The 23752-nt window shown below is 34.6% G+C and overlaps 1 protein-coding gene across 2 annotated transcripts in view; it reads right to left on the reverse strand.

Annotated features, from left to right (window-relative positions):
• Positions 1–23752, reverse strand: part of LOC118264535 (cell adhesion molecule Dscam2) — a 46674-nt gene that overhangs the window by 18596 nt on the left and 4326 nt on the right. For both annotated transcript variants that reach the window (XM_035577067.2, XM_035577066.2), the window contains exons 2-18: positions 22865–23081; positions 13695–13837; positions 10168–10326; positions 9905–10033; positions 9484–9589; positions 8908–9112; positions 8315–8534; positions 7797–7944; positions 7240–7406; positions 7036–7126; positions 6769–6947; positions 6548–6693; positions 6252–6387; positions 5781–5900; positions 4150–4335; positions 3362–3503; positions 2278–2435 (exon numbers count right to left, since the gene is read on the reverse strand). In XM_035577067.2, the coding sequence (XP_035432960.2) occupies positions 2278–2435; positions 3362–3503; positions 4150–4335; positions 5781–5900; positions 6252–6387; positions 6548–6693; positions 6769–6947; positions 7036–7126; positions 7240–7406; positions 7797–7944; positions 8315–8534; positions 8908–9112; positions 9484–9589; positions 9905–10033; positions 10168–10326; positions 13695–13788 (2386 nt within the window). In that variant the 5' untranslated portion in view covers positions 13789–13837; positions 22865–23081. The remainder of the gene's footprint in view (positions 1–2277; positions 2436–3361; positions 3504–4149; positions 4336–5780; positions 5901–6251; positions 6388–6547; positions 6694–6768; positions 6948–7035; positions 7127–7239; positions 7407–7796; positions 7945–8314; positions 8535–8907; positions 9113–9483; positions 9590–9904; positions 10034–10167; positions 10327–13694; positions 13838–22864; positions 23082–23752) is intronic.

Raw genomic sequence — 23752 nt, forward strand, 5'->3', positions numbered from 1 at the left:
TCAGGATCACTAGAATATTTGCATACGTTTCTCAATTCTTCATTTCTTTATGTTTATAATAATATATCAATGTTTCTTACACATTTGTAACTAAATAATAATATTTCCATGTTTATCTGGGTCATTTTGTATACTTCAAAAGTGTAATTATTTACATACATGAAGCAAACATCCGTCTGGGAAATTCAGGTAAAATACGAATGGCATACGAAAATCAACAGAAAATACGATTTTACAATTGTTGATTCCGAAAACACAATGTTTTTCGCCAAAATAAAACCGGATGTAAAATTAATAACATGAAGTTTCAATGTAAATCAAGAAATATATTTGCTTTTGTATAAACCTACGTGTGAAAAGTTTGCTCAGAAAAAAATTATTGTGTTTCAAAATTAAATCTTAATCAGTAATCCTTTGGGAACAATGTTCCAGGAACATGAACTAAACAACTAGTTCTAACAAACATATAAGTCCTATTCGTAGCCACTGATATAAGATTTTTTTCATTATGTCATTATGGCAATCATTATCAAAAAATGTATAGAAAAATGCAAGTCATATATTTTACTAACGATTTGATGCGGTTTTTTATTTACTTATAAATAAAAAAGCATCAAAATCCATTGCGTAGTTTTTAAAATTTAAGCATACAAAGTTACATAGGGAGAGAGAAAGTGACTTTGTTTTATACTAAAGGGTGTCCCAACAAGAACGCAAGATTTAAATTTTAAATAAAACGCAGATATTTTTAAAAAAATCGTGAAAGCTTAATAATATCGTAAAGTAGAGAGGATGAGGTTATCTATGGAACAATACATCGGGCAGATGGCTGCCGCTGGTTTGCTGAAACATACGTGATCTTTTAATGAAATTTTCAATGATCGTTTTGCATAAATGATGCGGTATTTCATTAATACAGCGTCCAATTTCCTTTTTAAGGCTTGAGTCGTCGTCGGCTTACTCGCATAAACCATCGACTTTAAGAAACCCCAAAGAAAAAAGTCTAATGTTGATAAATCACATGATTAAGGCGGCCAATTCTGGTCTCCAAAACGTGAAATAACACGACCGGGACATGACTGATGCAGCAATTTAATTGTTTCTCTGGCTGTATGACATGTGGCGCTATCTTGTTGAAACCACATGCCCTCCAAATCCATTTTTTTAATTCGAGGTACGAAACAACTGGTTATCATTTTACGATACCGAACACCATGATTGACTGTTTGCGCTTGACCTGCCTAATTTTCAATCGTGTAGCGCTCCATTTTTACTAACCTCGTACCTTATACTAACAAACAATAACACTTGTTCAAATGTCAAACAATGACACTTCGAATGCCGCCAAATTTAAATCTTGCGTTCTTGTTGGGACACCCGTTATAATATAGTGATGACTATCGAGCCGATTTGAATTCGTTCAGTCTTATTCAGACAATCCTTACAAAACTTGAACAAATGTGCACTAAAACCCTCTTTAGGAATCAGAATTAGAGCATTTTCTTTTTCGTATTTCTAGCACTTAACGGCTTTCGCTGGCTTTACTTAAAGTTCTGGATAAAAGGGTTTTTTTATAAAGACAAATTCATGATATGTTATATGTATCAATGTATTCATCGATACAAAATATCAAATAGAAACTATTTCAGGATTGTCTTACGGCGCATTCCAATAACCTGCCTATTTGCCTACCAGAGGTAGTATTTTGACACATTTTGTATGGAGCTTATGTCAACATTCTACCACTGGTAGGCAAATCTACCGACAGGTAGATGTTATTGGAATGCGCCGTTAGCCTTTGACTAAAAAAAAAGATCTATAACCTACATATTGGTTGTCAAATATAGAACGTACCTACAGTTCATTATGTGATATAAGGATAAGGATAAGGATAAATAGATCCAGAATTAATTAATGAATATTCTCTCGTTACTTGAGGCGTGTTCATAATATGTACATTTATATCGCACGGCCACTGGACTTAAAAACAATATAATGACGTCAAAAATAAGTTTAATTGGAAATTAATTTTCAATATATTTCATTGAAACATAAGGACAGCATTTTAATTGGCTCTAAGAAAAACCTTAATTATATCTATATTGGATCTCTTCATTTTGAATTCACAATTCTCACTATAACGAAAGAAACTATAGTAAAAATTTCGAAAACAAGTTTGTTTGGCTGAAGGCATAACTGTAGGCTATTAAACAATTAGTAATAACTTTGACAACTTTTTCTCTGCTAATATGAAATGTTATGTATTAAAAACCTTACCTTTAACGAACAGTCGGTACACTAACTCATCGCTCCCGTAAAGATTGCGCGCCAAACATCGATACTCGCCGGCGTGTTCTGGTCCCGCGTGAGGTATTGTTACCTCCGACGTCATCGCCCCACCACTAGTCTCCCTATTTTCCACACCACCGGAGCCACTATCACGAAAAATGACACTTGAAACTTAACTTCAATAAAGGAAGAAATCCTTAAGTTTAGTTTTGTATGAAATTGATTGAAATGCTGAGCCTCACTTGATAATGTCCGAATGTATCATCATCGATTCGTGTTCAAGCATAAACTTGTCACCTTTTAACATTACATATTTGAATGAAGGTCTTTGACAAAACAACGCTACCGAATCAGTTTTTATTTTTCTCAAAACATGAACCTACTTATGAACAATTTCAATAACGTAAGTATACCTACTTACGTGTATTGTTATAAGATTAATTATTAGAAAATTGTTATAAGATGAAAAGCCATGATTTAATATATTTCCTTAATTAACTTAAATGTTTATTTTACGAAACATTTTGCGTCGGAGATGCTGTAACTGACGTAAAATTGATCAGGACGCGTTATCGGCCTTTTACATCGAAACAGGAAATTAAATCGTCAAGTCTTCGAAATGGAAGTTTTCACATTTCGTAACATTAATCAGTCAAATAATTGTGAATATTGACTGAATTGATACGCTCGTCATCATAAAGTTTTAGACAGCAACATAATAAAGTTCTATTTTAAGACTGAATGGTAACTATGACGACATTTTTTATGGTATAAGCCGGTAAACGAGCAGACGGACCACCTGACGGTTACAAGTGCGTTGCCGGCCTTTTAGTTGTTAGGATTTTAAGGGTTGTTGGTGAATCGGGGATTAGGAAGATTGGGAAGGGGAGTATTGGGTCGGTTTTCTTTGAGGCCGTGGCTGAAGTCGAACCGAGCCATTCGTGCCGAAGCATGGCTAACCCATAGTTATAATATATAACATATATGCCATAATAAAACAGTCTTAATATCTACACTATATTTTTACTTGGGGTTACTGAAAAACTGTCAAAGATAAACAAATAATACTTACTGTAAAGACAAAGGCCTGGAGTCGTGGGTCCAATGTACGTGAATTTCAGGCTCCCCTCTGACAGTGCAGGAGAGTCTTGCTGTGGTACCTCTCACCACCCACCGAGTCTCACCGCTGCCACTTCTGCTCAGTCGTGGAGGTTCTACGTTACGGAAATTAGAACAAATACAGTTTACGAAATAAGTTCTACCTGTGTTGTACGAGTTTTGTGATCTACTTAGTGTTTTCTTATGTCATACCGCCGTATTCACAGTAATTTAATGGCTACTTAACTCAGTCCTTAGTAATTCTTTTCAATACAAAATCGTTACTAAGGAATAGTTTAAGTAATCATTAAACGTCTCTGAGTGCGCCAGTTAGAACTCAATGTATTTATGGATCATTAGTGTAAGTATGGAAGGATTTCTTAAGCTAGAGAAACTGGATAAAACGTCCTATTAATCGTCCTATTACTAATTGCAACATTAAATGGCTTGTAGCATTAGTGGAATTAATCGTCTATATGCAGTTACATACAATATTAATATGCTAAAATATGCAGCGTTACTTATCGATTACTGAATGGACATGTTACGCAATGTTCACAACCATTTAAGTAAAATTCTCACATAATAATATCTGAAGAACAAGTACTATTAGAATTAATTAATTCTAGGTAAATGTCTATAAGTCTCAACAAAATATGTTCATAAATCAGAAACCGAATGCAATAAAATATTTTTTTATTCCATTTAATTTTAGGGGCTTTTAACTAATAATAAAATATTTACTTCTCAGTGGCCACTTACCTCTAACATCCAAATAGAACGAATGATGTAGGAAGGAGTGTTGGACGCGCGCCGTACATCGGTACCAGCCCTCGTGCTCAGGGCTGGCAGCTCTCAGCCACACCGTGCCGTCTATCAGTATAGAACCCCCACTTGTATCAGTCGCCTCTGATTGGCCCCAGAGCACATGACGCCAGTTGTCACCGTCTAAGATACATTTTAAGATAGTTTATTACTTATGTTTTTACTTTTTTTATGAAACATATCAAACGAGCAAACGGTAAGGATTGTTGTTTGGGAATCGGGGATTGGCAAGATTGGAAAGGGGGGAATTGGGCCTCCGGTAACCTCACTCACACAACGAAACACAACGCAAGCGTTGTTTCACGTCGGTTTTCTGTGAGGCTGTGGTATCACTATCGACTATTCGTGTCGAAGCATGGCTCTCCATTACATACTACATTTAAAACTTATTTGAATGGATCAATACCAATGATTAATATAAGATGGTGACGTAATTGAAACTGTAAAATAGAGAATCGTGGTATGGCGCGCTATAGAGAAAGGCTTCTAAAATCTTGTTATGAACTCATAATCAGGTGATATAATTATGAAGTTTTTGTGGTTAGACGATTTTTTGTGGTACTTTTACATTTTACATCTGTACCCTGTATCTGTGATTGGTTGGTTTATTCGACCCGGCCAATCAGAGCGCTGAACGCGCTCTCGTTTCGATTATTTTAAACTTAAAACAAACTCGTACTAATGTTGAGGTAGTACGGAGTTTAAGAGAAGATTTTAATTGTTTAAAAAACATCGTTAATTTTATTGAGTAGAAACTGAATGTAGAAGTTTTTTATTGAATAAACTGTTAGTTATCTGTTCAAAACTAGAACGATGAAACAAAATTAAAAATAATACATATTTAGTTAACAAAACTAATATTATTGATACGACTAACTTTTGTTTATGTAAAGCTCACAGTTATTAAAAGAGCTTGTAATAGTAGCAAAATCACTTTTTTGTTTTGAAAATACGTTTCTATTATTACGTAGTAACTTGATATATACATTATACTAATAATAAATACCAACATGCTATATTATCTATTCAATACGTAATCAAATTGCAGTAGCTATTGAATACGACAATGTAATACTGTAATTATTCTACCGCAACGATCAGATTACTACCTACAAAATTCAGCTTTTCACATTGATGGAAACACAAATAATGCCACGGAAGGCTTTTCTGTAACCAAATTACGTCATTGCTGAAGCTGACTACAATTGAGACAAAATTAAATCCGATCAGGAGGGAACTGTGGTAAAAATGTCCAATAGGTTTTTTAAAAGTCGCAACGGTGAACATAATTTAGTAATTGATTAGAGTTCATTGAAAAAAAGGATGATTTTTTTAATAAATATGTGCTAAGTAAGTCAATTAGAAGAAAGCATTATTATTTAGTTTGATTACTATTCAAACTTTTAACGATTATAATTAGCAACCATCGCTTTAAACACCAGATTAATTCATTAAGAAAAAAGGGTAATTTGCTTTCGAACACTTAACATAAGATTAGGGACAGTTACAAATAAAACATTTCATCATTGATTGAGACCAATCACATATTTTATAAGAAATACTCTTACCTGTAGAATACTCCCAAGAGATTCTAGGAGTAGGCTGTCCTTTGGCCGAGCATGGTAGAAGTAGGGCTGCTCCAGCAGACACCGACGTGTTCTGTGCTCGCCACACCCATGTCGGAGATTCTGTGCGGAGAGACTGCTTTATATGTTACGCTGGCCCCAGCAAAGAAATAGAAACAAGTATAAGAGAGGAAAAAAGAAAGAAAGTAAGGCTTGAAAGAAAGGAAAAGCTTTTTTGTAGACAGGAAAAAGAAAGCTATTTTAGTTTGTTTACAATTTTTACCTTTCAAACAACAGAAAAATTCTTAGAATAAATGTAGAAAACATGTCAAGAAACAGTACGGTAATGATAGTATTTTAAGCATCAAATCAGCATCAATTTTAGACGGTTTCCAATTTACCTGAGTAACGTACTAAAGCAAATTAGAACATGTGTGTTCCAGTTGTATCAGAGTAAACTTAGACAATAAATACCTTTGACAATCAGTGAAGCGCTATGGCTAACTGCACCGAAATCATTAGTAGCTCGGCAAGTGTATTCGCCGCTGTGAGCCGATGTCAGGTCTTGTATAATGAGGAGAGAAAAAAAGTCCATGTTTTTTTGTTCCACCTAAAATAGGAAACATTCTTTTACTTTGAGAAACTCCGAAAAGTATAAAGGCATCATAAAATTTTTCGACGTTGAACATTCTTTAGCAAATACGGCAGAAAATATTTTTAGAGAAAACTTAAATTAAGCAAACGACTTTCGGTAGAGTTACGTTTTATACCTTTAACATTGAAGGGATTGGCAAATTGTCCTTGTGCCAGGTGAACTGTATCGGTTTATCTCCCGATATCAGGCTACATGTTGCCTGCGTACTACCGCCCACTTCGAGTTCCTCGGGAAATTGAAACGGTGCTATTTTCGGCGGCTCTGTTAAGAATAAACTATACGTTTAAATATTGTCAGTAAGCTGGGTACATTTTGGTAAGTAAATGAAGAACTTACTATGGACATCTAGTCGTACTGTTCTTCGAGCAAGCTCCCCACTTTCCGCTCTGACTTCACAAGTGTAAGTTCCCGCTGCTGTACTTCGGACCGAGTTTAGTCTTAGCACACCTCGTTCATCATTCGATTCTAATATACTTTCTACAATGGACCCATCTTCTCTTTTCCATACTACTTCTCTGAAAATTATCGTTCGGTTGAATAATGTTCAATACTCATGTCCCAAAATAGTGAAACTATTTCGTGTTCGATTATAAAACTACTTACTTAATCGGGTATCCGGAATACGGACAGTATATTGTCACGTCTGTGTCAGTCTTTACATGTAATGCTGGTAAATATCTGATATTTGGAGGACCTGTGATCAAAAGCGACTTATTTTAATTTACCTACACAGCTTTGTAAAACGACGAGCTTTGAAACTACATATATACTATCTATACATATATACTTATACTATAGTACTCTTACCATAAACATTCAGTCTTGCTTGATGAGCATGAGATCCTTGCGAGTTGGTAGCATTACATCCGTATCTACCTCCTTCGTCCGCAGTCCTAATAGTTACACTCAAAGTGGACACTATTGTCCCTTCCTCACTTCCCGGCATTGCCTCCGCCCTTGTATTAACGCTATACCTAAAGAAAAATGGAAAACAGTACAAAAACATATTTTTTGTACAAAACAGTATCTGTCTCTTCTAACTAGGTTCTAGTTAATTCTAAGAATTTACATGTTTATTATGTTTTTCGAGAACTCTAGCAGACTATAAACTTGAAATAAGGTCAAAATAGTATTAAATTTAGTAGTATAAATAGATAGTTTAACCTTGATACCTGCAGACATTTTTTTGTTTTGAAAAGCTTTTGTCCTTCAGTTATTTAAATAAATCATAATTGTGCTATTTTAGAATCTCACATAGAAGAATGAATAAAACCTCTAAGGAAACCTTTGAAAATTAAAATTACTTATAAGAGACTATGAATTAAAGCTTATTATTCCGTCCAGCATATTATACATAAACTTACTTGTCGGGAGCAGCTGGCAGCGGTCTGTCATCTAAAGTCCAGAGTATACGGGGTGAAGGCACGCCAGTGGCTGCGCACCTAATGACTATGCTCTGTCCGATCCTAGTCACCGCTCCACTGAACGTTGATACTAACCGTGGTGGCCTGTCTGGAAACCGGAATGAAGATAAACGGATTGTTTTCTGAGTTATGTTAAGGTTTATTGTAGGTAAGGTAGCCAAGAAAAAGTCAGTTTTTAAAGTTGAAAGATAGTCTGTAAGTATTAAATAGTTATTTATTGGTGTAAACAAAATGGATGCCGTCTCTAGTTTGCGTCGAGTTTACTCTACTCCAGAAATCTTTTTCTTTTTGATCATTATTGTCAAGACAAGATTGAGTAATTATTACAAAACTATTTTAACAAAAGATATGAAATTAATCCTGAATGTCAAAAATATTAAGATGAGCCGTTGATTACAAACAAAAATTATAAGGGGCTTGGGCTGCCTCACTTCTAAAAATAATAATTTAACTATTACCAGCAATAACTAACTCGGCACCAGCAACAGCAGAATCAGAATGGTCATGTGCCGTGCACTGGTAGAGACCAGCGTGATGAGAGCGAACTGGACCGAGACTGAGGCGGGACTGAGGCGCGTGTAAAGGTCTGCCTTCGTGCTGCCAACTTAGCGTGACCCCTCCACCACGACCGCCCGTCACTGAGCAGTTTAGATGGCCTGAACCACCTGTGCCTACCATCTACAACAAGAATACCTTCCTTAGGAAAAACTTGAGTACTTACACAAAACAGCAAAAAATATGATTGAGCATTTAGTAGTAAAATTCTAAGAAATTACTGAGTGTTTCTTTGTCGTCTTATGCGTGATTGCTCAGTATTCGGTTCCAATATTCCATCTCTAGACTGTGAAAACTTGGTAGGTATTTTCAAAATGTTTAGTACTAAAAGAGAACACAAAAATGTGTTTCGAAATTAATTTACATTCTATAACATTTTAATAAGTTGATTAGCCAAAAAGATGTTATTGTAGGCACGTCTCTACCTGTCTAACTTAACCCTTCATATAATAAGACAATCATATCGATTGATAGCTAAAATTATTAATGAACTTACCAAAGGGTTGGGCGTGACACTGACAGACAGAGGTTCATACACGACTAGTTTAACAAGAACTCTGGTTGGTGACTCTGGGTTGGAGGAGCAGGCGTATCTTGCAGCATGGTGTGATCGAGCTGAGGAGATGACAAGAGACCCACCACGTACTGTTCCCTCTGCTGATACTGCTGCCCAAGTGCCGGATGCGTCCTGCCGCTGCCAACTGATGATTTAATTTTGCTATACCTTCATGGTATGAGTTAACTAAGTATAACTTTATTGGTAGATAAATCAAAATAAATGATAATATTATACTAAAGACATCAAGAACTAAAGTGTTGATTGTGATCAAGATCATTAGAACTATACTCACGAAATGTAAATGAAATTAAATGGCATTTGTAATCGTGACAAAATTGATATATTGGAAATTCGATTAAGAAACATGGCCAACATCTCATTTCTATTTGTAATCATAATTTATTTAAACATCCATTGAATGTGTTTTAAAAAGTGCTCCATCAAAAACTATGATTTTATTGATTCGATAAAGTAATGTAAATATAGGTGTGACAAAACAAAAGCTTGATTTACCTTACAGCATGGCCGCTGACATGTCGCAGTATACACGGCAGTACAATCGTATCTCCAGCACGAGCCTCCACTGAATTTAATTCTATATTTTCCAACCAGCTACTGTCTACACGAAACAAACAAATTGGATCATTATATTATTACTATTAAAAAAATGAATATGACGATTTTGAGAGACAAATTGAGTGTTATGTAGTAAAGATTCACTGTTTAAGTAAAATATTTCTTACTTTGGAATTTAACTTATGGAACATATTCGCTTTATAGCAAAATGTTAAGTCGCTCTCTAAGAAGATAATTAAATATCTCAATGTTATATTACTTACTCATTTGTCTTTGACTAGCACACTCAGTAGTCCTACCAATTTCTGTAGACTAAATTTCAAGACATTCTAAATGCATAAAGCTTTATTAGACTGACCGTCGGTAGTGAGCTTCAAAGGCGGGCTGGGAGTGTCGAGAGCCACGCATGAATATTCTGCCTGAATGTCCGCCTGAGTCAGATCTAGACCGAGTAGAAGGCCACTAGCTCCAGATACCCAACGAGGTTCTAAAATAAAACAGATATTTTAGCTTATTTATTCATGACTTGAAAACTTAGCATTTTATTTCACAAGAGGAAAGGAATTTTATTGTAAATTTTTGCTAGCAATGATTTAAACTTTATTGTTTTTATTTTCGTACCACCACTCAAATATCCAGATGACAATGGCAGACCGTCTTGCAGCCACGTGATGTCTACTAAGCCGACTTGTGGAGACAGTTCACACCTCAGTACCACCGCACCACCAATCTTAGCCGGTATCAGCTGACGAGCGGTGTGGGATAAGACGTTGTCCTCCACTACACAAAGAAATAATAAGAGTTACATAATACCATCAATTTTCATTCAAAACAAACTTCTCTCATTCAAGAACTCCCCGATGTTTACAATACAAAGTGACAAAGTTTGTGTTTCAGAAAAATAAAATAATTGTACCTCTTTACGAAACTGTCCAAACAAAATTCCGTACACCAAAATATAACTTCAACAAAACTTTGTAACTCGAACGTAGTAAAAGAATGAACACAAAACGGACCTAGCCTACACAGTACTTTTACATCTGGAATATTAAAAATATTCCTTTATTTATGACCAGCTCAAGCTTTGCTTTAAATCACACAAAAATGAAACAGCAACATTTTTAATTGTAACGTCTCAGTATTTTGTGTGTTGCACACTCGTTATGTACCTAGATACGAATTCATACAATAGAAAATTTCATTTAATTTGCTTTGAAAGCATTATAAAAGTTCGCATTCATTTTAATAATGCGTAACTTGAGACTTTCATAACTTGTCAAAAGAAATAACGAAACAAAAATGAGATGGAATAATAAATAAAGGAATAATTGCGTCCGACATGGCTTTGTTTGTGAAGCCATCTTAGGTTTGACTCCGTCAATTTCAAGCTATATTTAAGTTTCGCCTTTTGTGTAATGCTTTTATGTCTTCTTTTTGTATTCAACCAGAAATAAATTGAATTATTAAACAATACACCTCAAAAAGTGTTTAAACTCGTAAAACCTTTTCGTTTGTAACACTTATCACACAACCCTGTTTCGTCATAAATGTACTGAAATAATTTGTTCAGAAAAATAGATGAAAATCAGTTAAATTATAAAATCAGGACGTGTTATCTTTAGTAGCGATTTAAAGATTGCTTATCACTGAAATGAAGAACAATACAATATTGAAACGAGGTAGCTAAGTAAATATCACAATATCAAAGTGTCGAATACTTTCTTCGAAACTCATTTGAATGAGAATAAGCGTCTTCTGCGCCCCTATTTGTTGCCTTTCAATTTTCCCTTTGTTGCTGGCTTCATTGTAGAGGAAAATATTAAAATATGGTAAGTAAAATCTGTAACTTGAGAGCCAATTCATGAGTTTGAAAGAGATGTTCTTACTACCACTTACGATCGACGGTGGAACTCGTTAACGTGGCTTGCTTGTTCGACTTTAACTCCGCTGGTCTTGTATTGTATCGGGGCTCCGTAACGAAGTTCATCGAGTTAACGAGCTCACTCCAGCATTTGTTTGCCGACTTGTCTTAACTGACACTCGCAATTGATTAATGTGCCTTTAAATATGATGAGAAACAAAAACGACTGATCGAATTTTGTTCATTATATTGCCGAACATACATCGATCATGTAGCGAAACATAATAACAAATTGAACAATAGAACATCCCTTGTGTACGGAGCTGATACATTCCAAACAAAAATGTATTTTGGCAAATTACGCTTCACTTGTACAGTCAGTAGATAAAGTATTAAGGCTAGGCGTAGGTACAGAAACAAAATTATTTTCAATAACAGACCGTCGGCTTCGTTATAACAAGGTTATTTTTCCGAGATGAGGGACATAATGTCGCTCAATCTTTAATTAAAACTTTCCTCGTCCCTCAGTGGAAAAGTAATTGGAGTGAAAAATATTCATCTTTCCAAATATATTAAGGTCTGAAAGCAAATGAATGTTATGATGAATAGTGAAGTTAGATTGATAGGTACACTAGATAGAAGTTCGCTCGACCTAGTTCCATTAAATAAACTGTACTTTAAGATTTTAGTAGTAATAATTAAGTGAAGAAGTTTCGCGGTATCTTAGCATTAATTTACAATGCCGTAATTAATATTATACGTCCTCAGTACAAACCACAGGCTACGGATTGTTCACTCTATAACTTACAAGTTTGAGACTACTTTGATATAAATGAGTTATCCCAACTATATTTGATAATATTACTTTCATTAGACCCATCCGATTACACGGTTATTCAACCGTTCATTTTAAACAAGAACAAAAATAAACCACAGAAATGCGGCTTCTTTTTAATCATTAACTTTTATCTTGAACATAAAACAGACGAAAGTTAATATAAATAAAGAGGTAATTACTAATACTTAATTAAATTTGTTGATAAATAACCCACTTTCCGTTCTAATGTCCCTGGGAAATGCTTCTAACTTCCCAACATTCTTAATGAATGTTACGAAACTAAGTTTGTAGATTATTTTTCTTTCCTGTCCTCTGGGGAGGTGAGATTTTAACAAGGCGTAATAGAGAATTAAGGCAGTTCCTACAGGATGCTTATTTATTTATCTAATTGTAATTTTAGGAGCGTCCATGCTTCCTTGCGGGTATACAGGAAACAAAGGGAAAGTTACGTTGCTGCGAACTCACTCTAATGTCATTTTTAATCCCTTAATTAAAAGTTTTCCGTGTAAAAAAAGTCGGGAGCCGTGGGCTGTTTTTCATTTTATTTCATATTTCCCTCGCTGTAACGGAAAGTTAATTGGTCCAACTCGACTCGAAGTTGTAATTTGTTTTGCCCTCTTGCCGTACATCTGTTTATTATACAAGTCTGTTGTTTACAGTTTTTATAATTTTCCGTTTCGATCAGCCTTAATTGCGATACAAACTATGAAGTTATCTACGTGGAAACGTTAATCGAAACGTAATTCGCATCACTAATCGCAATTAGTACTTTTAAATTTCCAATTTGAATAAAATGGTTATGTTTTAGGTTTAACATATCAAGCTTCTAAATTGCGATCTTTTAATTCCCATCTTCCGTTATTTGGGCTTAACAAGGCTAACTAGCCGTTTGGATAAATAAAAATCATATTCTATATTTAATTTAAAACACTCAGTTACAATTGTACCTTCAGCCACATCAGTACTCAGACATCAATAAATTAATTCTACTATTTATTCATCACTAATTTTGCAGTTCGAGGTCGAACCCTCGAATAAATCTCACTGTTTGAATAAGCCACCCATGTTTGAAACTGGTTAATTTCGTGTTATAATTGCGGTAATAAAGAAAGTCAAGGTTACGAAAGGATTCTGTAATCAGATCGAATCTGTACGTGGGTCTCGAATTTATTATTTGAATGCTTTTGTTTAGCATTACTGAATCCGCAGAACTTTTTAACTTTTATAATTTGTTTATGTAATGCTATAATGTTTTTATTTCGTAGTACATAGCATTTTTAATGCTAACAATACATTTTTAATGCACAACACAAGCCTTCGAAAAACAGTCTACACGTTACTACAATTTCGACATCAATTCTGCTTGTCTGTTTTTTAGTCCATTATATAAACTATCATAATTCCTTTTTTCATAATCCTTATAGAAGATGATTAAACTAAATAACTCACCTGGTTGCAGCATCACAGGCCTGGATAGTACAGTGCCTGCTCTATTCGACGCTCGACAACGCAACATGGCGCCGGCGCCGCTCCCGGCATCCATCAATGATCTTCTGGCTCCCACCACTAATCTTCCATCACTTAACACGTGCCTGGCAAAAGAAAATATGGTTAAATATAGATTTTAAGGTTTTATGTTTGAAATATTGATAGGGACAAGTTATATTATTAGGTCGACTTTCAATAGTCTCTGTAATAACACGATGGGGCTAAGCATGTGCCGGTTGTGTTAAGAAAGAGACTTACTATTCTCGTGTTTTATGGATTTATGTTTAAAACATAGCTAAATATTTTAATTTGACATTTCCCAATAGAGTCTTTTACGATTTTTCTACGTTGAACTACTATGCCACAGATGTTAATTAATTAAATAATTGGAATTTAAATAAAATGTTTCCATGGTAACTAAGTCTTGACTGGAGTTCTGTCATAACAGCGAAAAATTTTAATTAGAAACTCTGTAAAGGCAGCGCTCACTGCAATTATAATAATAAGATAGAATTTGTCGTTATGATTTTAAGGTGAAAATAAACTCTCCACTTTAAAGTCATAGAATGGAGTCTTTATGAAAGAAAAGAAATAATATTCAAAGAATTAATATGATATTATACAGTATATCTAAGATTGCCTTTATGCTTATGTCACGTTACTCATATGATTTATAACTATGTATTTGATGTTCAAAGGTAAACACATTAACTTTACAAAGTACACTTAATTTCCTAGTATGTATTAGTTCCTAGCATACAATGTAATAGTTTCTCACTTTAGCGAGAAACTGAGAATATTTTTATATTTTTTTAATTTAGATTTTTTTTTTATTAAAGCAGGTATTTCATTATTCACATTAATCAATTCGGAATTCGTACAGAAAAGTAAAAAAAAAAATACAAGAATGTTACTTTCCATGCCTCTTCGTGTGATGCACGATGAACGATGATAAACAAAATGTGCGACGTAATTGGAGTGCCAGATTCAGCGTCAAAGATTTGTCAAAATGATTGACAATAAATTATATGGCTGCTCAACAAGGAAATACGGGGAAAGATTTCATTTTGATGTATTCGGGAAAAGTACTTGCTATTTGTTTATTATTATCATTTTAATATACTGTTCCGCTGCCTTTTATGGGTTGAGTGTATTTGTTTTGTATTTTCACACTCATCGTTGCGCGACGGTAATAGAGTGACCGTGTGTGGGACTTTTGTACATGAGGTGGGTTATTAACAAAATTGTATAGTTTTTACAGTATACTTGAGTTGTATAGAACTGAAGTAATGGCTACATTTCAATGCATACTAGTTCAATATCTACAAGCTACTCCGGAAATCTTAACATGCAAATCTAAAATGTGGGAGCAGGCCACCTGCCTAATTCAAAAACTTGAACGAATTACTGTCATCATAACGTTTCATTCACATTAATTTGTCACAGTGTAATGGCTTCGTTTACGACACGTCAGAACTTTAACCGGGCCATATCGGTACGGAACAGCCGACTTCGAAATGAAACTTGGCTCGTATAAAACTACGTTATGACGGTAATCGCCACCCGTAAAGATGTAGATACAGCTCACACGGCCTTCTCGTTAAGCACCAACTTCTAAGTTCATGCATCATATCATCGGTCATTTTAAACCTGCTCGTTTGTTTTGGGAACAGAAGTCTATAAGTAGGTAGACCAAGTAATTTTTAAAGACGAATAAAATGTAGGTGGAGGTTTATTTAATTTGTTTACTTCCCAGAAAACGAAACCTTACCAAAAAAATATTTAGAATAGAATATAATAAAAAAACAATTTCTCGGAACAGTCTTGAGGAAATTTCAATAACACACAGTCTTGGGGAAAAAATGTTTAATTTATTTCTGATTTGGGAGAAAATTAGCATGATACTTCTTTGTGTGAACGTCTTTAACACATAAGGATTGACAATATTCTTACTCTGTCTCCCATAACTTCGTTTACGGAGTTGGAAACTTTATACTAAGTTAATTTGTGACTCCTTGTAACGATAGGCCGTAAAACCGAGGGTAATGTACGAGAACAAATTACTTTACTGGCTTCACAGTCGCGGGAGTCGATCATGTTAATTAAAGTAGGTATTTTAGCTGTTGTGTGGCTCGTTGTAATTGACACAGACGATAACTTTCGTGGGGAGTTCGACTTCTTAAATGGACTGGTAAGGTTCGTTTAATACTGAATACGGTGACTGAGTATTACTTGGGGCTTTTTTGTTTAATTTCGCACCCATGTTTATTATGTTTAGGTATTTTGTTTTGAATGTAGACGAGAAGAAAGACTAAACAGATTCGGTGATATTATTTGGGGGTAGTCAAGTCACCAGACACGGACTATTTGTACACTGTTTGCGATTTACCTATCCCGGTAAGTAAAATCTTCTTATTTATTCTTAGAATTAACAAAGAAACTTCTATATCAAGAACGAAGAAAGAACATCTTTACCGATTGTATAAAGAATCCACGAGCTAAATATTCCTAGTAGGAAAATGAGAAATGAATTATTGTAATTTATAATATCAATTACTTATAGCAATTTTCTGAAGACAAAAACCAGATACGATAAATTATTTTACATAAAAATTATTGCCGTACTCACCGTAAATTCTCACTGGATTCAATTCTCAGAAAAAGTGTAAATTGGAGTTTTATGGATTTAACTTTTTGGTTTATAGTTATACTTATTTTTATGGGTACTGTATGTGGACTTTAGTTGGAATCAACTTTTATCCGAATGTGCACTCTAGTTATGAATAAAATTTAAATTTTACGTCTGATTGATGTATGTATGAATATTACAAAAGCTTTTTACCATTTTCCGTTCTTGGAAACAGTTATCATAACAAAAAAAAAATACGTCGAGAAGTCTGCAATTAATAAAAAAATAAATACAGAAAACCGTTACGTAACGTGGGTTCCATAATCATAACTATGGAGAAGCCCATTATATTCAATCTTTTGCTGTCATCGTGCCGTCGTCGTCCGTTGACAGGTTATCTTCAGACATCTCGATATTCGATCATTGCCAATTTTCCGCTGACATAAACATCCTACACAACTTTGTCTACTCACATATTGATATGGAAATCTAATTTTCTACCCCAATGTTTTGGTATTTGAACGCAAAACTAGATGAGAAAAAATGTACCAAAATTAGAAAATAACGATTTAATAATTTGGCTTTGAGGAAGAGGAAAATTGTATAACATCATGTCTTTTATATCCCAAATCAGAAATCTATACATATAATAAATCTGTAGAAGGGTCAATTCTGTACATTGAAAATATTGAAAAAATAAATAGCAGGGGGTGTTACTGGATCGATACCAAACCCAAATATGTGTTTAAAAAAATTTTTGTCTGTCTGCCTGTCAGTCTGTCTGTCTGTCTGTCTGTCTGTCTGTATGTTCAGGCATCACGTGAAAACTAGCGGTTCGATTTCGATGAAACTTGGTATAATTATACCTTATTATCCTGGGCATAAAATAGGATACTTTTCATCACGCTACGATCAATAGGAGCAGAGCAGTGAAGGGAAATGTTGGGAAAACAGGAGAACTTACTCAATTTTTTAAGCTTCCGTCGCGTGTGCAGCCTTAATGGTTAAAGCTACACAGAAATAATGTATGACAGAAATGTTCTCCTTAAAATGGTTTAAAAAATATTCCACGACAGCAAATGTCTATCTCTTATGGTTGACTTACAATAACACGTATAACTCCCGATAGCTTAGCAGTTCGGAGCTTTCTGATTATATTTGTCTACGTTTATAACACTCTCATTCATTCGATTTCGATGAAACTTGGTATAATTATATCTTATTATCCTGGGCATAAAATAGGTTACTTTTTATCCTGGAAAAATACGTAGAAAAAGAATCTTTATTTTTCAGTTTTATTCTGTTCAACAGCAGTAGCTCAATAGAGGGATCTCCTTAATTATTATGGGCCTCGCCGTATTTGGGTCTAATAGATATTTATAAGATGTCATTGTCAGAGTTACTCAAAATGGAGAAATAATACTTCCACGCGAAGACCGACATCCGCGCGGACGGAGTCGCGGGCGGAAGCTAGTGTGTCATATAATTTAGGTAAGTTATAAGTTGGATCTAATACGGGTTAGGTTAAACTCCAGACTCTAAATTATTACTACGTATTTTCGAAAAACATAATCTCTATAATATCGGGAAACGAAACCGAAAATCCTAACTCGACAGTCACGCATGCGAGAACACAACCAACGAGGTAATCAAGGGAGCGGAAAATGACATGGAATATTGTTAGTTATAAATGTTAAACGTAGTACGGGATTTGTACAGAAAGGAAACTTCATCAAATACTCGCTCTGATTTCCCTGAGTAAGCTTCTACCGTTCAGCTTAGCTCGTGATATAACCAATATCAAATAGAATTCCACATTTTATAGAACGATGCGGCAGCGGATCTACATTTTATATTTCAAATGACATGATTTGTGGAATGGTTTCTTATTAAATCAGTAAAATACACTTATAACTTAGCGCACTTAATTTTACTTCAACTGTAATATATCGAAATTAAATGGAAAGACCAGGAAAACTACCTTTTATTTACACTTCCCGAAAAGATTGATTCAGTAATTTAAGTTTGGTTATCGTGTGAACACTTCAGTGAACTATCTTCACGTATAAACCTTAAAGTAAGTTCACAGGTGAGATGTCCAAAGTTTGAAACTCGACGAGAGTAAACAACGCCTTGTTACTACTTACTGCTGACACGAGTTGGACGTGATACGTAACTAACCCGAACTACGTTTATTTTGCCGAACGAAATATAGAAAACGACCCTTATGTCTTCACACACAAATGTACAATGTTTAGCTCTGTTCTCGCTATTCCGTGTAAGTAACTTGCCTCTCTTATTTTGTATGCGAGAACTTTGTACCAACATATTGTCATACGAAAAAGACAATGTTCTTTGGTATCTTTCATTTTACATCGCCTCAAATTCATGAAAACAGCACGAGAGCAGAAATGTATAAAGAAAGGTCTATTTTATTCAAGCTAGATAAATATTTTTAATAGTTACCATAGTCTTAATAGCTTTTGAATAACATTATTATATATCTTCTGTTGTCAGGGGACCCAACGTAATCACGCCGATAATGGAGTGTCGAATCACGTTAAACGAGATCCCTCTTGTCTAGCCACTATCAGCTATGTAACAATAGATTCCATTAGCGTTCAAACAATCGGGACTGCCACCTAAACTATTAACTGATACTTTATACTAAACCAACCTCTGACGAATGTTTAACCGAGCTCAAAATGAGTTCATTGATCTAGCGAAGGAGGTTGAAAATTTTGTTTGATTATTTTATTGCGTCCCAGATTTGCTATCTAAATTACTAAAATATCTGATTTCATTTACTTTTAAACCGCCATATGAGACCGAGATTGACTGATTCGGGAATAATGTACTAAATGAACTATTGACTAAAAGACACAATATACTGACGCTACGAGTGCACCGTTTGCACTTAACCATGAAATAAGTATATTACGCAATAAATATGAAACAAGAGCTTGGTATCGTTGAAAAAATATGGTGGCGTGAGAACGTGCCGTGGCTATTTATCGCTGCTCGCTCGCTATAAGTCAACTGTCACCATAATCGTTTGTTTCATGCTCACTTTGCCGTCGGAGTGGAGTGTATGGAATTGAGAGTTACTTGCACATTACGCAGAACAACCCGTCTTGTTACATTCCTACAGTATAAGTGCCCTACGTAATATTTTACTTGCTAAGATGAGAATTGTTTTAAACATTAAATCAGTTTCACGAGCGTGCCTGTAATATTTCTTTGGGTGTTATTTTCTACGTGTAGATTTTAGAAGGTATGTATTTTGGAAATATTCATATTTTATTTGGGTAAAAATGCCATCTTGGTTTTTAAAATAATCAGAGAATCATAAAAAAAACAGTCTGAAATAAGTCGAAAGTTAACTTATATGTAACATGTGTTATGGATTTAAAATATATTAAAATTTTATACATGAAAGTCTTGAAATCCTCAAAGAATATGATCCTTTAGCTGGTAAAGTTATATACGCCCTCAGTGTAGGTTAAACTTGTAACATATTGCAAAGTCCGTCGTTTTATTCCATACTTTGTCCTCTACTTTTCGAACTCGGAGAACGGATGAACTTTTCTAGCCAGTGCTGTCGTGATCTATACAGCATATCATGTTCCTGACAATTGTCGTAATAGAGAACGCGCTTGTAAATCATTATAATTATAATATAGCTCATAGTAGAGTATAGTTTGTCAACACATAGTTAGTCGGACACCTAAGTTACGGTTTGATGGATGAACCAATCGATCTACGGATTTTAAATACTTTTTATCAGATTACACTTAAAAAATAAGTAAAGTTTTAGATTAAATTGTCTAGTAAGTAGTAGAAGTAGAAGCAACTACTTATGTGATTGAAGGGACCAAGCTAAAGAGACACTGGCTCATTCTCAACGCTCACAATCAGTTTAAAACAGTATCGATCGCAATTCAGGAGGTAAAAGGTGCGGTAAAGTTCGTCAACTAATACAATTAATAAAATCAGGGAAGATAGAAGATTGATAGTGTTATTTTAATTACACTATCGTTGGTATTTTCCCATCTAAAGACTACGTGAACATTCTCTCGCCGGGAATTTGGTAGAGAGTTAAGTTAGCGAACACTGAAGACTTTAGTAATTGCGCCCTGGAAGTGTATCGGAGATCGGCAAAGTTTTCAACTCAACACATAGGTAGGTCTCTCCAACACGTCCTCGCTTCCCAACTTACCCTTAACGGACTCTGATCGGAAACTCAGCCAATTTATTAGTGGCACCCCGCGGGGAAACTCGAATTAGTTACTCCACACATCATTTTGTGACTCTGTTGCTAGCGATAAAGTAGATGGCACTCACATAAAACAATAATTAGCTAAGTTTTTACTTAGTTCTATTAACAAGTTTCTTGATTCAGGTTGCTTCAAAAGTAGAGATCTAATTTTTAAAAGTAGAGATTATATTTTGGCAGCGTGTACTAAATCTTTTTCATATTAACATTAAGAAGAGGTATTCAAATTATGTGCTTTTTAATTCCGAGTCCGAGTTTAAAAATGTTTTAACAAAATGAGATTCAATAATCTAACATGTAAGTTATATTCATTTTCAAATTGAAATAAATAAAACAAAGTTATAAACAACAAAAAGACGATTCAAAAATCTCATCAATCAGTATAATCACAAAACGATTCCAATAGCTGTAGTCTTCTTAATGCAGTTTTAAAATAACATTAGAGTATTAAGTAAGATGTAAAGGAACTTTCGCTGTAAAGTTTTAAATGTCACTTCAGTAAGTTGCTGAAGTCCGCGGCACACTTACACAAGGCCTTATTAAAAATACAAAACTCGTCGACTCGCTTGCCGTTAGTCATTAGACACTGTGGAGGCAAAAACTTTGGGACACCCGGTGCTTGCTTAATGTAGATACATTTTTCTTGTGAAATTTCAACCGAGATTAATTGACACAACTTTGTCATAAGCTTTTAGGAATGTTTTATTTTGCGGAAGCATCGCTGTTCACTTACTTCAAATTAAATATTGTCGTAATTTATATTCTTACTTAGGTAATAAAGAGTGGTTTTAGAAGTTTATAAATACTATTCAACTCTGTTAAAGTTGTAATGAAATTAAGTTTTACAGTAAAGAAATATTTTAAAAGTCTTCTGTCGTTAGAGGTTCCGTCAGGCACGGCTTGATTATAAGTTATCTACTAAAGTACTAAACTATATTGTACTGTAATTAATCACTAACATAAATTGAGTAGTTAAATATTCAAGAAGCACGCGTCTAAACGCAGCGGAGTCACTCGCCCGGGGTGTTAGCAGTAAATATTAACTTGTTCACTCGCGTATCGCTTTCTTGTAAAATATAGGTGAAGTTGGAGTAGTTTATTTAATGGAGCCGTCGCCGAGTTTCGCCTGTACTCCACTAACACCCAATCCCGAAGCAATCTAAAGACCGATCAGCGGATCTGTTGCTCTAACTCTCGAGAACACGAACTGTACTTAGAACAGGATATAAAATAAAATAGGACAATGTATCTTTGACGATGAGGCGTGACTCATTAAAATGTATTATGATATTCAGTTTTTAATGTTATGTGTCAATCGTATAAATTACGGTCGACGAGGTAAGTAATATGTTATGTTATACTTGTTCAAATGTCCGCACATCAAGCCTTTCTATACTTTCCGATGTCTATACCTTCAGATTGTGGAATTTACTTGAAACTCCAGTACATCTGGATTTGAGAAGATCGATGTGATGACGCCTATAGATAATACGTATCTATCAACAACTACAAAAAAAAAAGACTCTTTGTTCAACGTATAACAAAGAATTGAATTGCGTCAATAACAGATTGGAATATAATCAGTTAGTTGCAAAATTCAATTTGTATGACACTGAATAATTATGACCACAGACATCAGTGATCCTATTTATAGCCACAAAATACTGTTACATAAAATACTTTCCAATATTTCATCTAACAACGAATCCTGTTAATTGGCTATTTTGGTTGAACTATTTTAATGGAAAACCATTTCATATGGCGTGCGGTACAGAGCGCCGCTGCGAGGCGTGTTAAAAATGTAATAGTAGCAATGTGCAGCGAAATGGCGAATCGACGTATTGGTCAATATGAATACAAAAAGCACAGTTTTATTGATTTGATTTATTTTGTCCATTTACCAGTGAGTTTTCAATAGGCATGTTACTATGTTTAACATGAATCCGACAAACGGTTGGATTTTATCGTGTTTCGGCGATTCGTAGCAATTTGCTACGATTTTCGTAGTAAGCGGCTACGGAAGCAAATACGGTAAATGTAAAAGTTTTTTCAAAACCTGTTTTATTTTGGAAGTATTTGTTAACTAAATTTTGACTTTCTGTTTATTACTTAATACTCAATACATATTTGATAAATTAACATGGACTAACTGTAGGCCAACTTTCCGCGTCAAATCAAAACCATGCATATAACAGGTAAAGGTAAAGTAAATCACAAAAACCTTACCTCAATCCTGGTATAGTGGTGAGTAGTTGTCCTTCAGCTGTGACCCAATGTATGTCCGGGGGTGGATGACCTGTCGCCCGGCACAGAGCGTGTGCGCCGCGCGTCGCGGGCCACAGAACTCGCGCGGGCGGCTCTGTGACGAACCGCGGCCGCTTGTCGCTTGCGCTTACAGCTTCCAGTACTGTTATAGCGATGAGGATCCATGGCAGCAAGTACTCTGTAAAAAAATCAGTGATGTAACTTTGATTTTATGTTAGATAGGTACATAGGTGATGGGTTTTAGAGGCATTCTTTTAAGAAATTCATAACAAGATCCAATTTTTTTACGTAATTTATTTCAGTGTAAATTACTACAATATTAATTATAGAAATAATAGATAAATGTGCTCGGTATTGAACCTAAAAAAGAGTGTAATTTAAACAATTCTACAATGTTGTTTGACTGGTCAGGTATGATGAAATTCCACTTTCACATAACTTCAAATAATATGACAAGATAGGTACATTTAATTACTTATATTTCGACATACAACTTCAAGGAAAATTGTTAATGTGATAGTCTATTGATAGTCGAGTAATTAAACCTGGGATTTCTGGATACTAAAAGCAATTAAATTATTAGAACACTTTGCAGGGTATTCAGTAGGTACTTTGAAATTAAACTTATCAAGGAAACGTTCTTGGTAATCCTCAAATTCAAATTCAAATTCATTTATTTCTGCGAATATGGGTACATACATATAGATCTTATATTATTTAACAAAAGGAGCATTGACCATATCCTACCATAAGGCTTGCAAAAATTAGATACACAAGAAATAGATACAAAGCAATTTTAGATAGAAGCTACGGTATTATGTTATAATTTATCTTCTAAAAATTCACTTA

The sequence above is a fragment of the Spodoptera frugiperda genome, chromosome 26 (genome assembly GCF_023101765.2).
Source record: "Spodoptera frugiperda isolate SF20-4 chromosome 26, AGI-APGP_CSIRO_Sfru_2.0, whole genome shotgun sequence".
NCBI lineage: Eukaryota > Metazoa > Arthropoda > Insecta > Lepidoptera > Noctuidae > Spodoptera > Spodoptera frugiperda.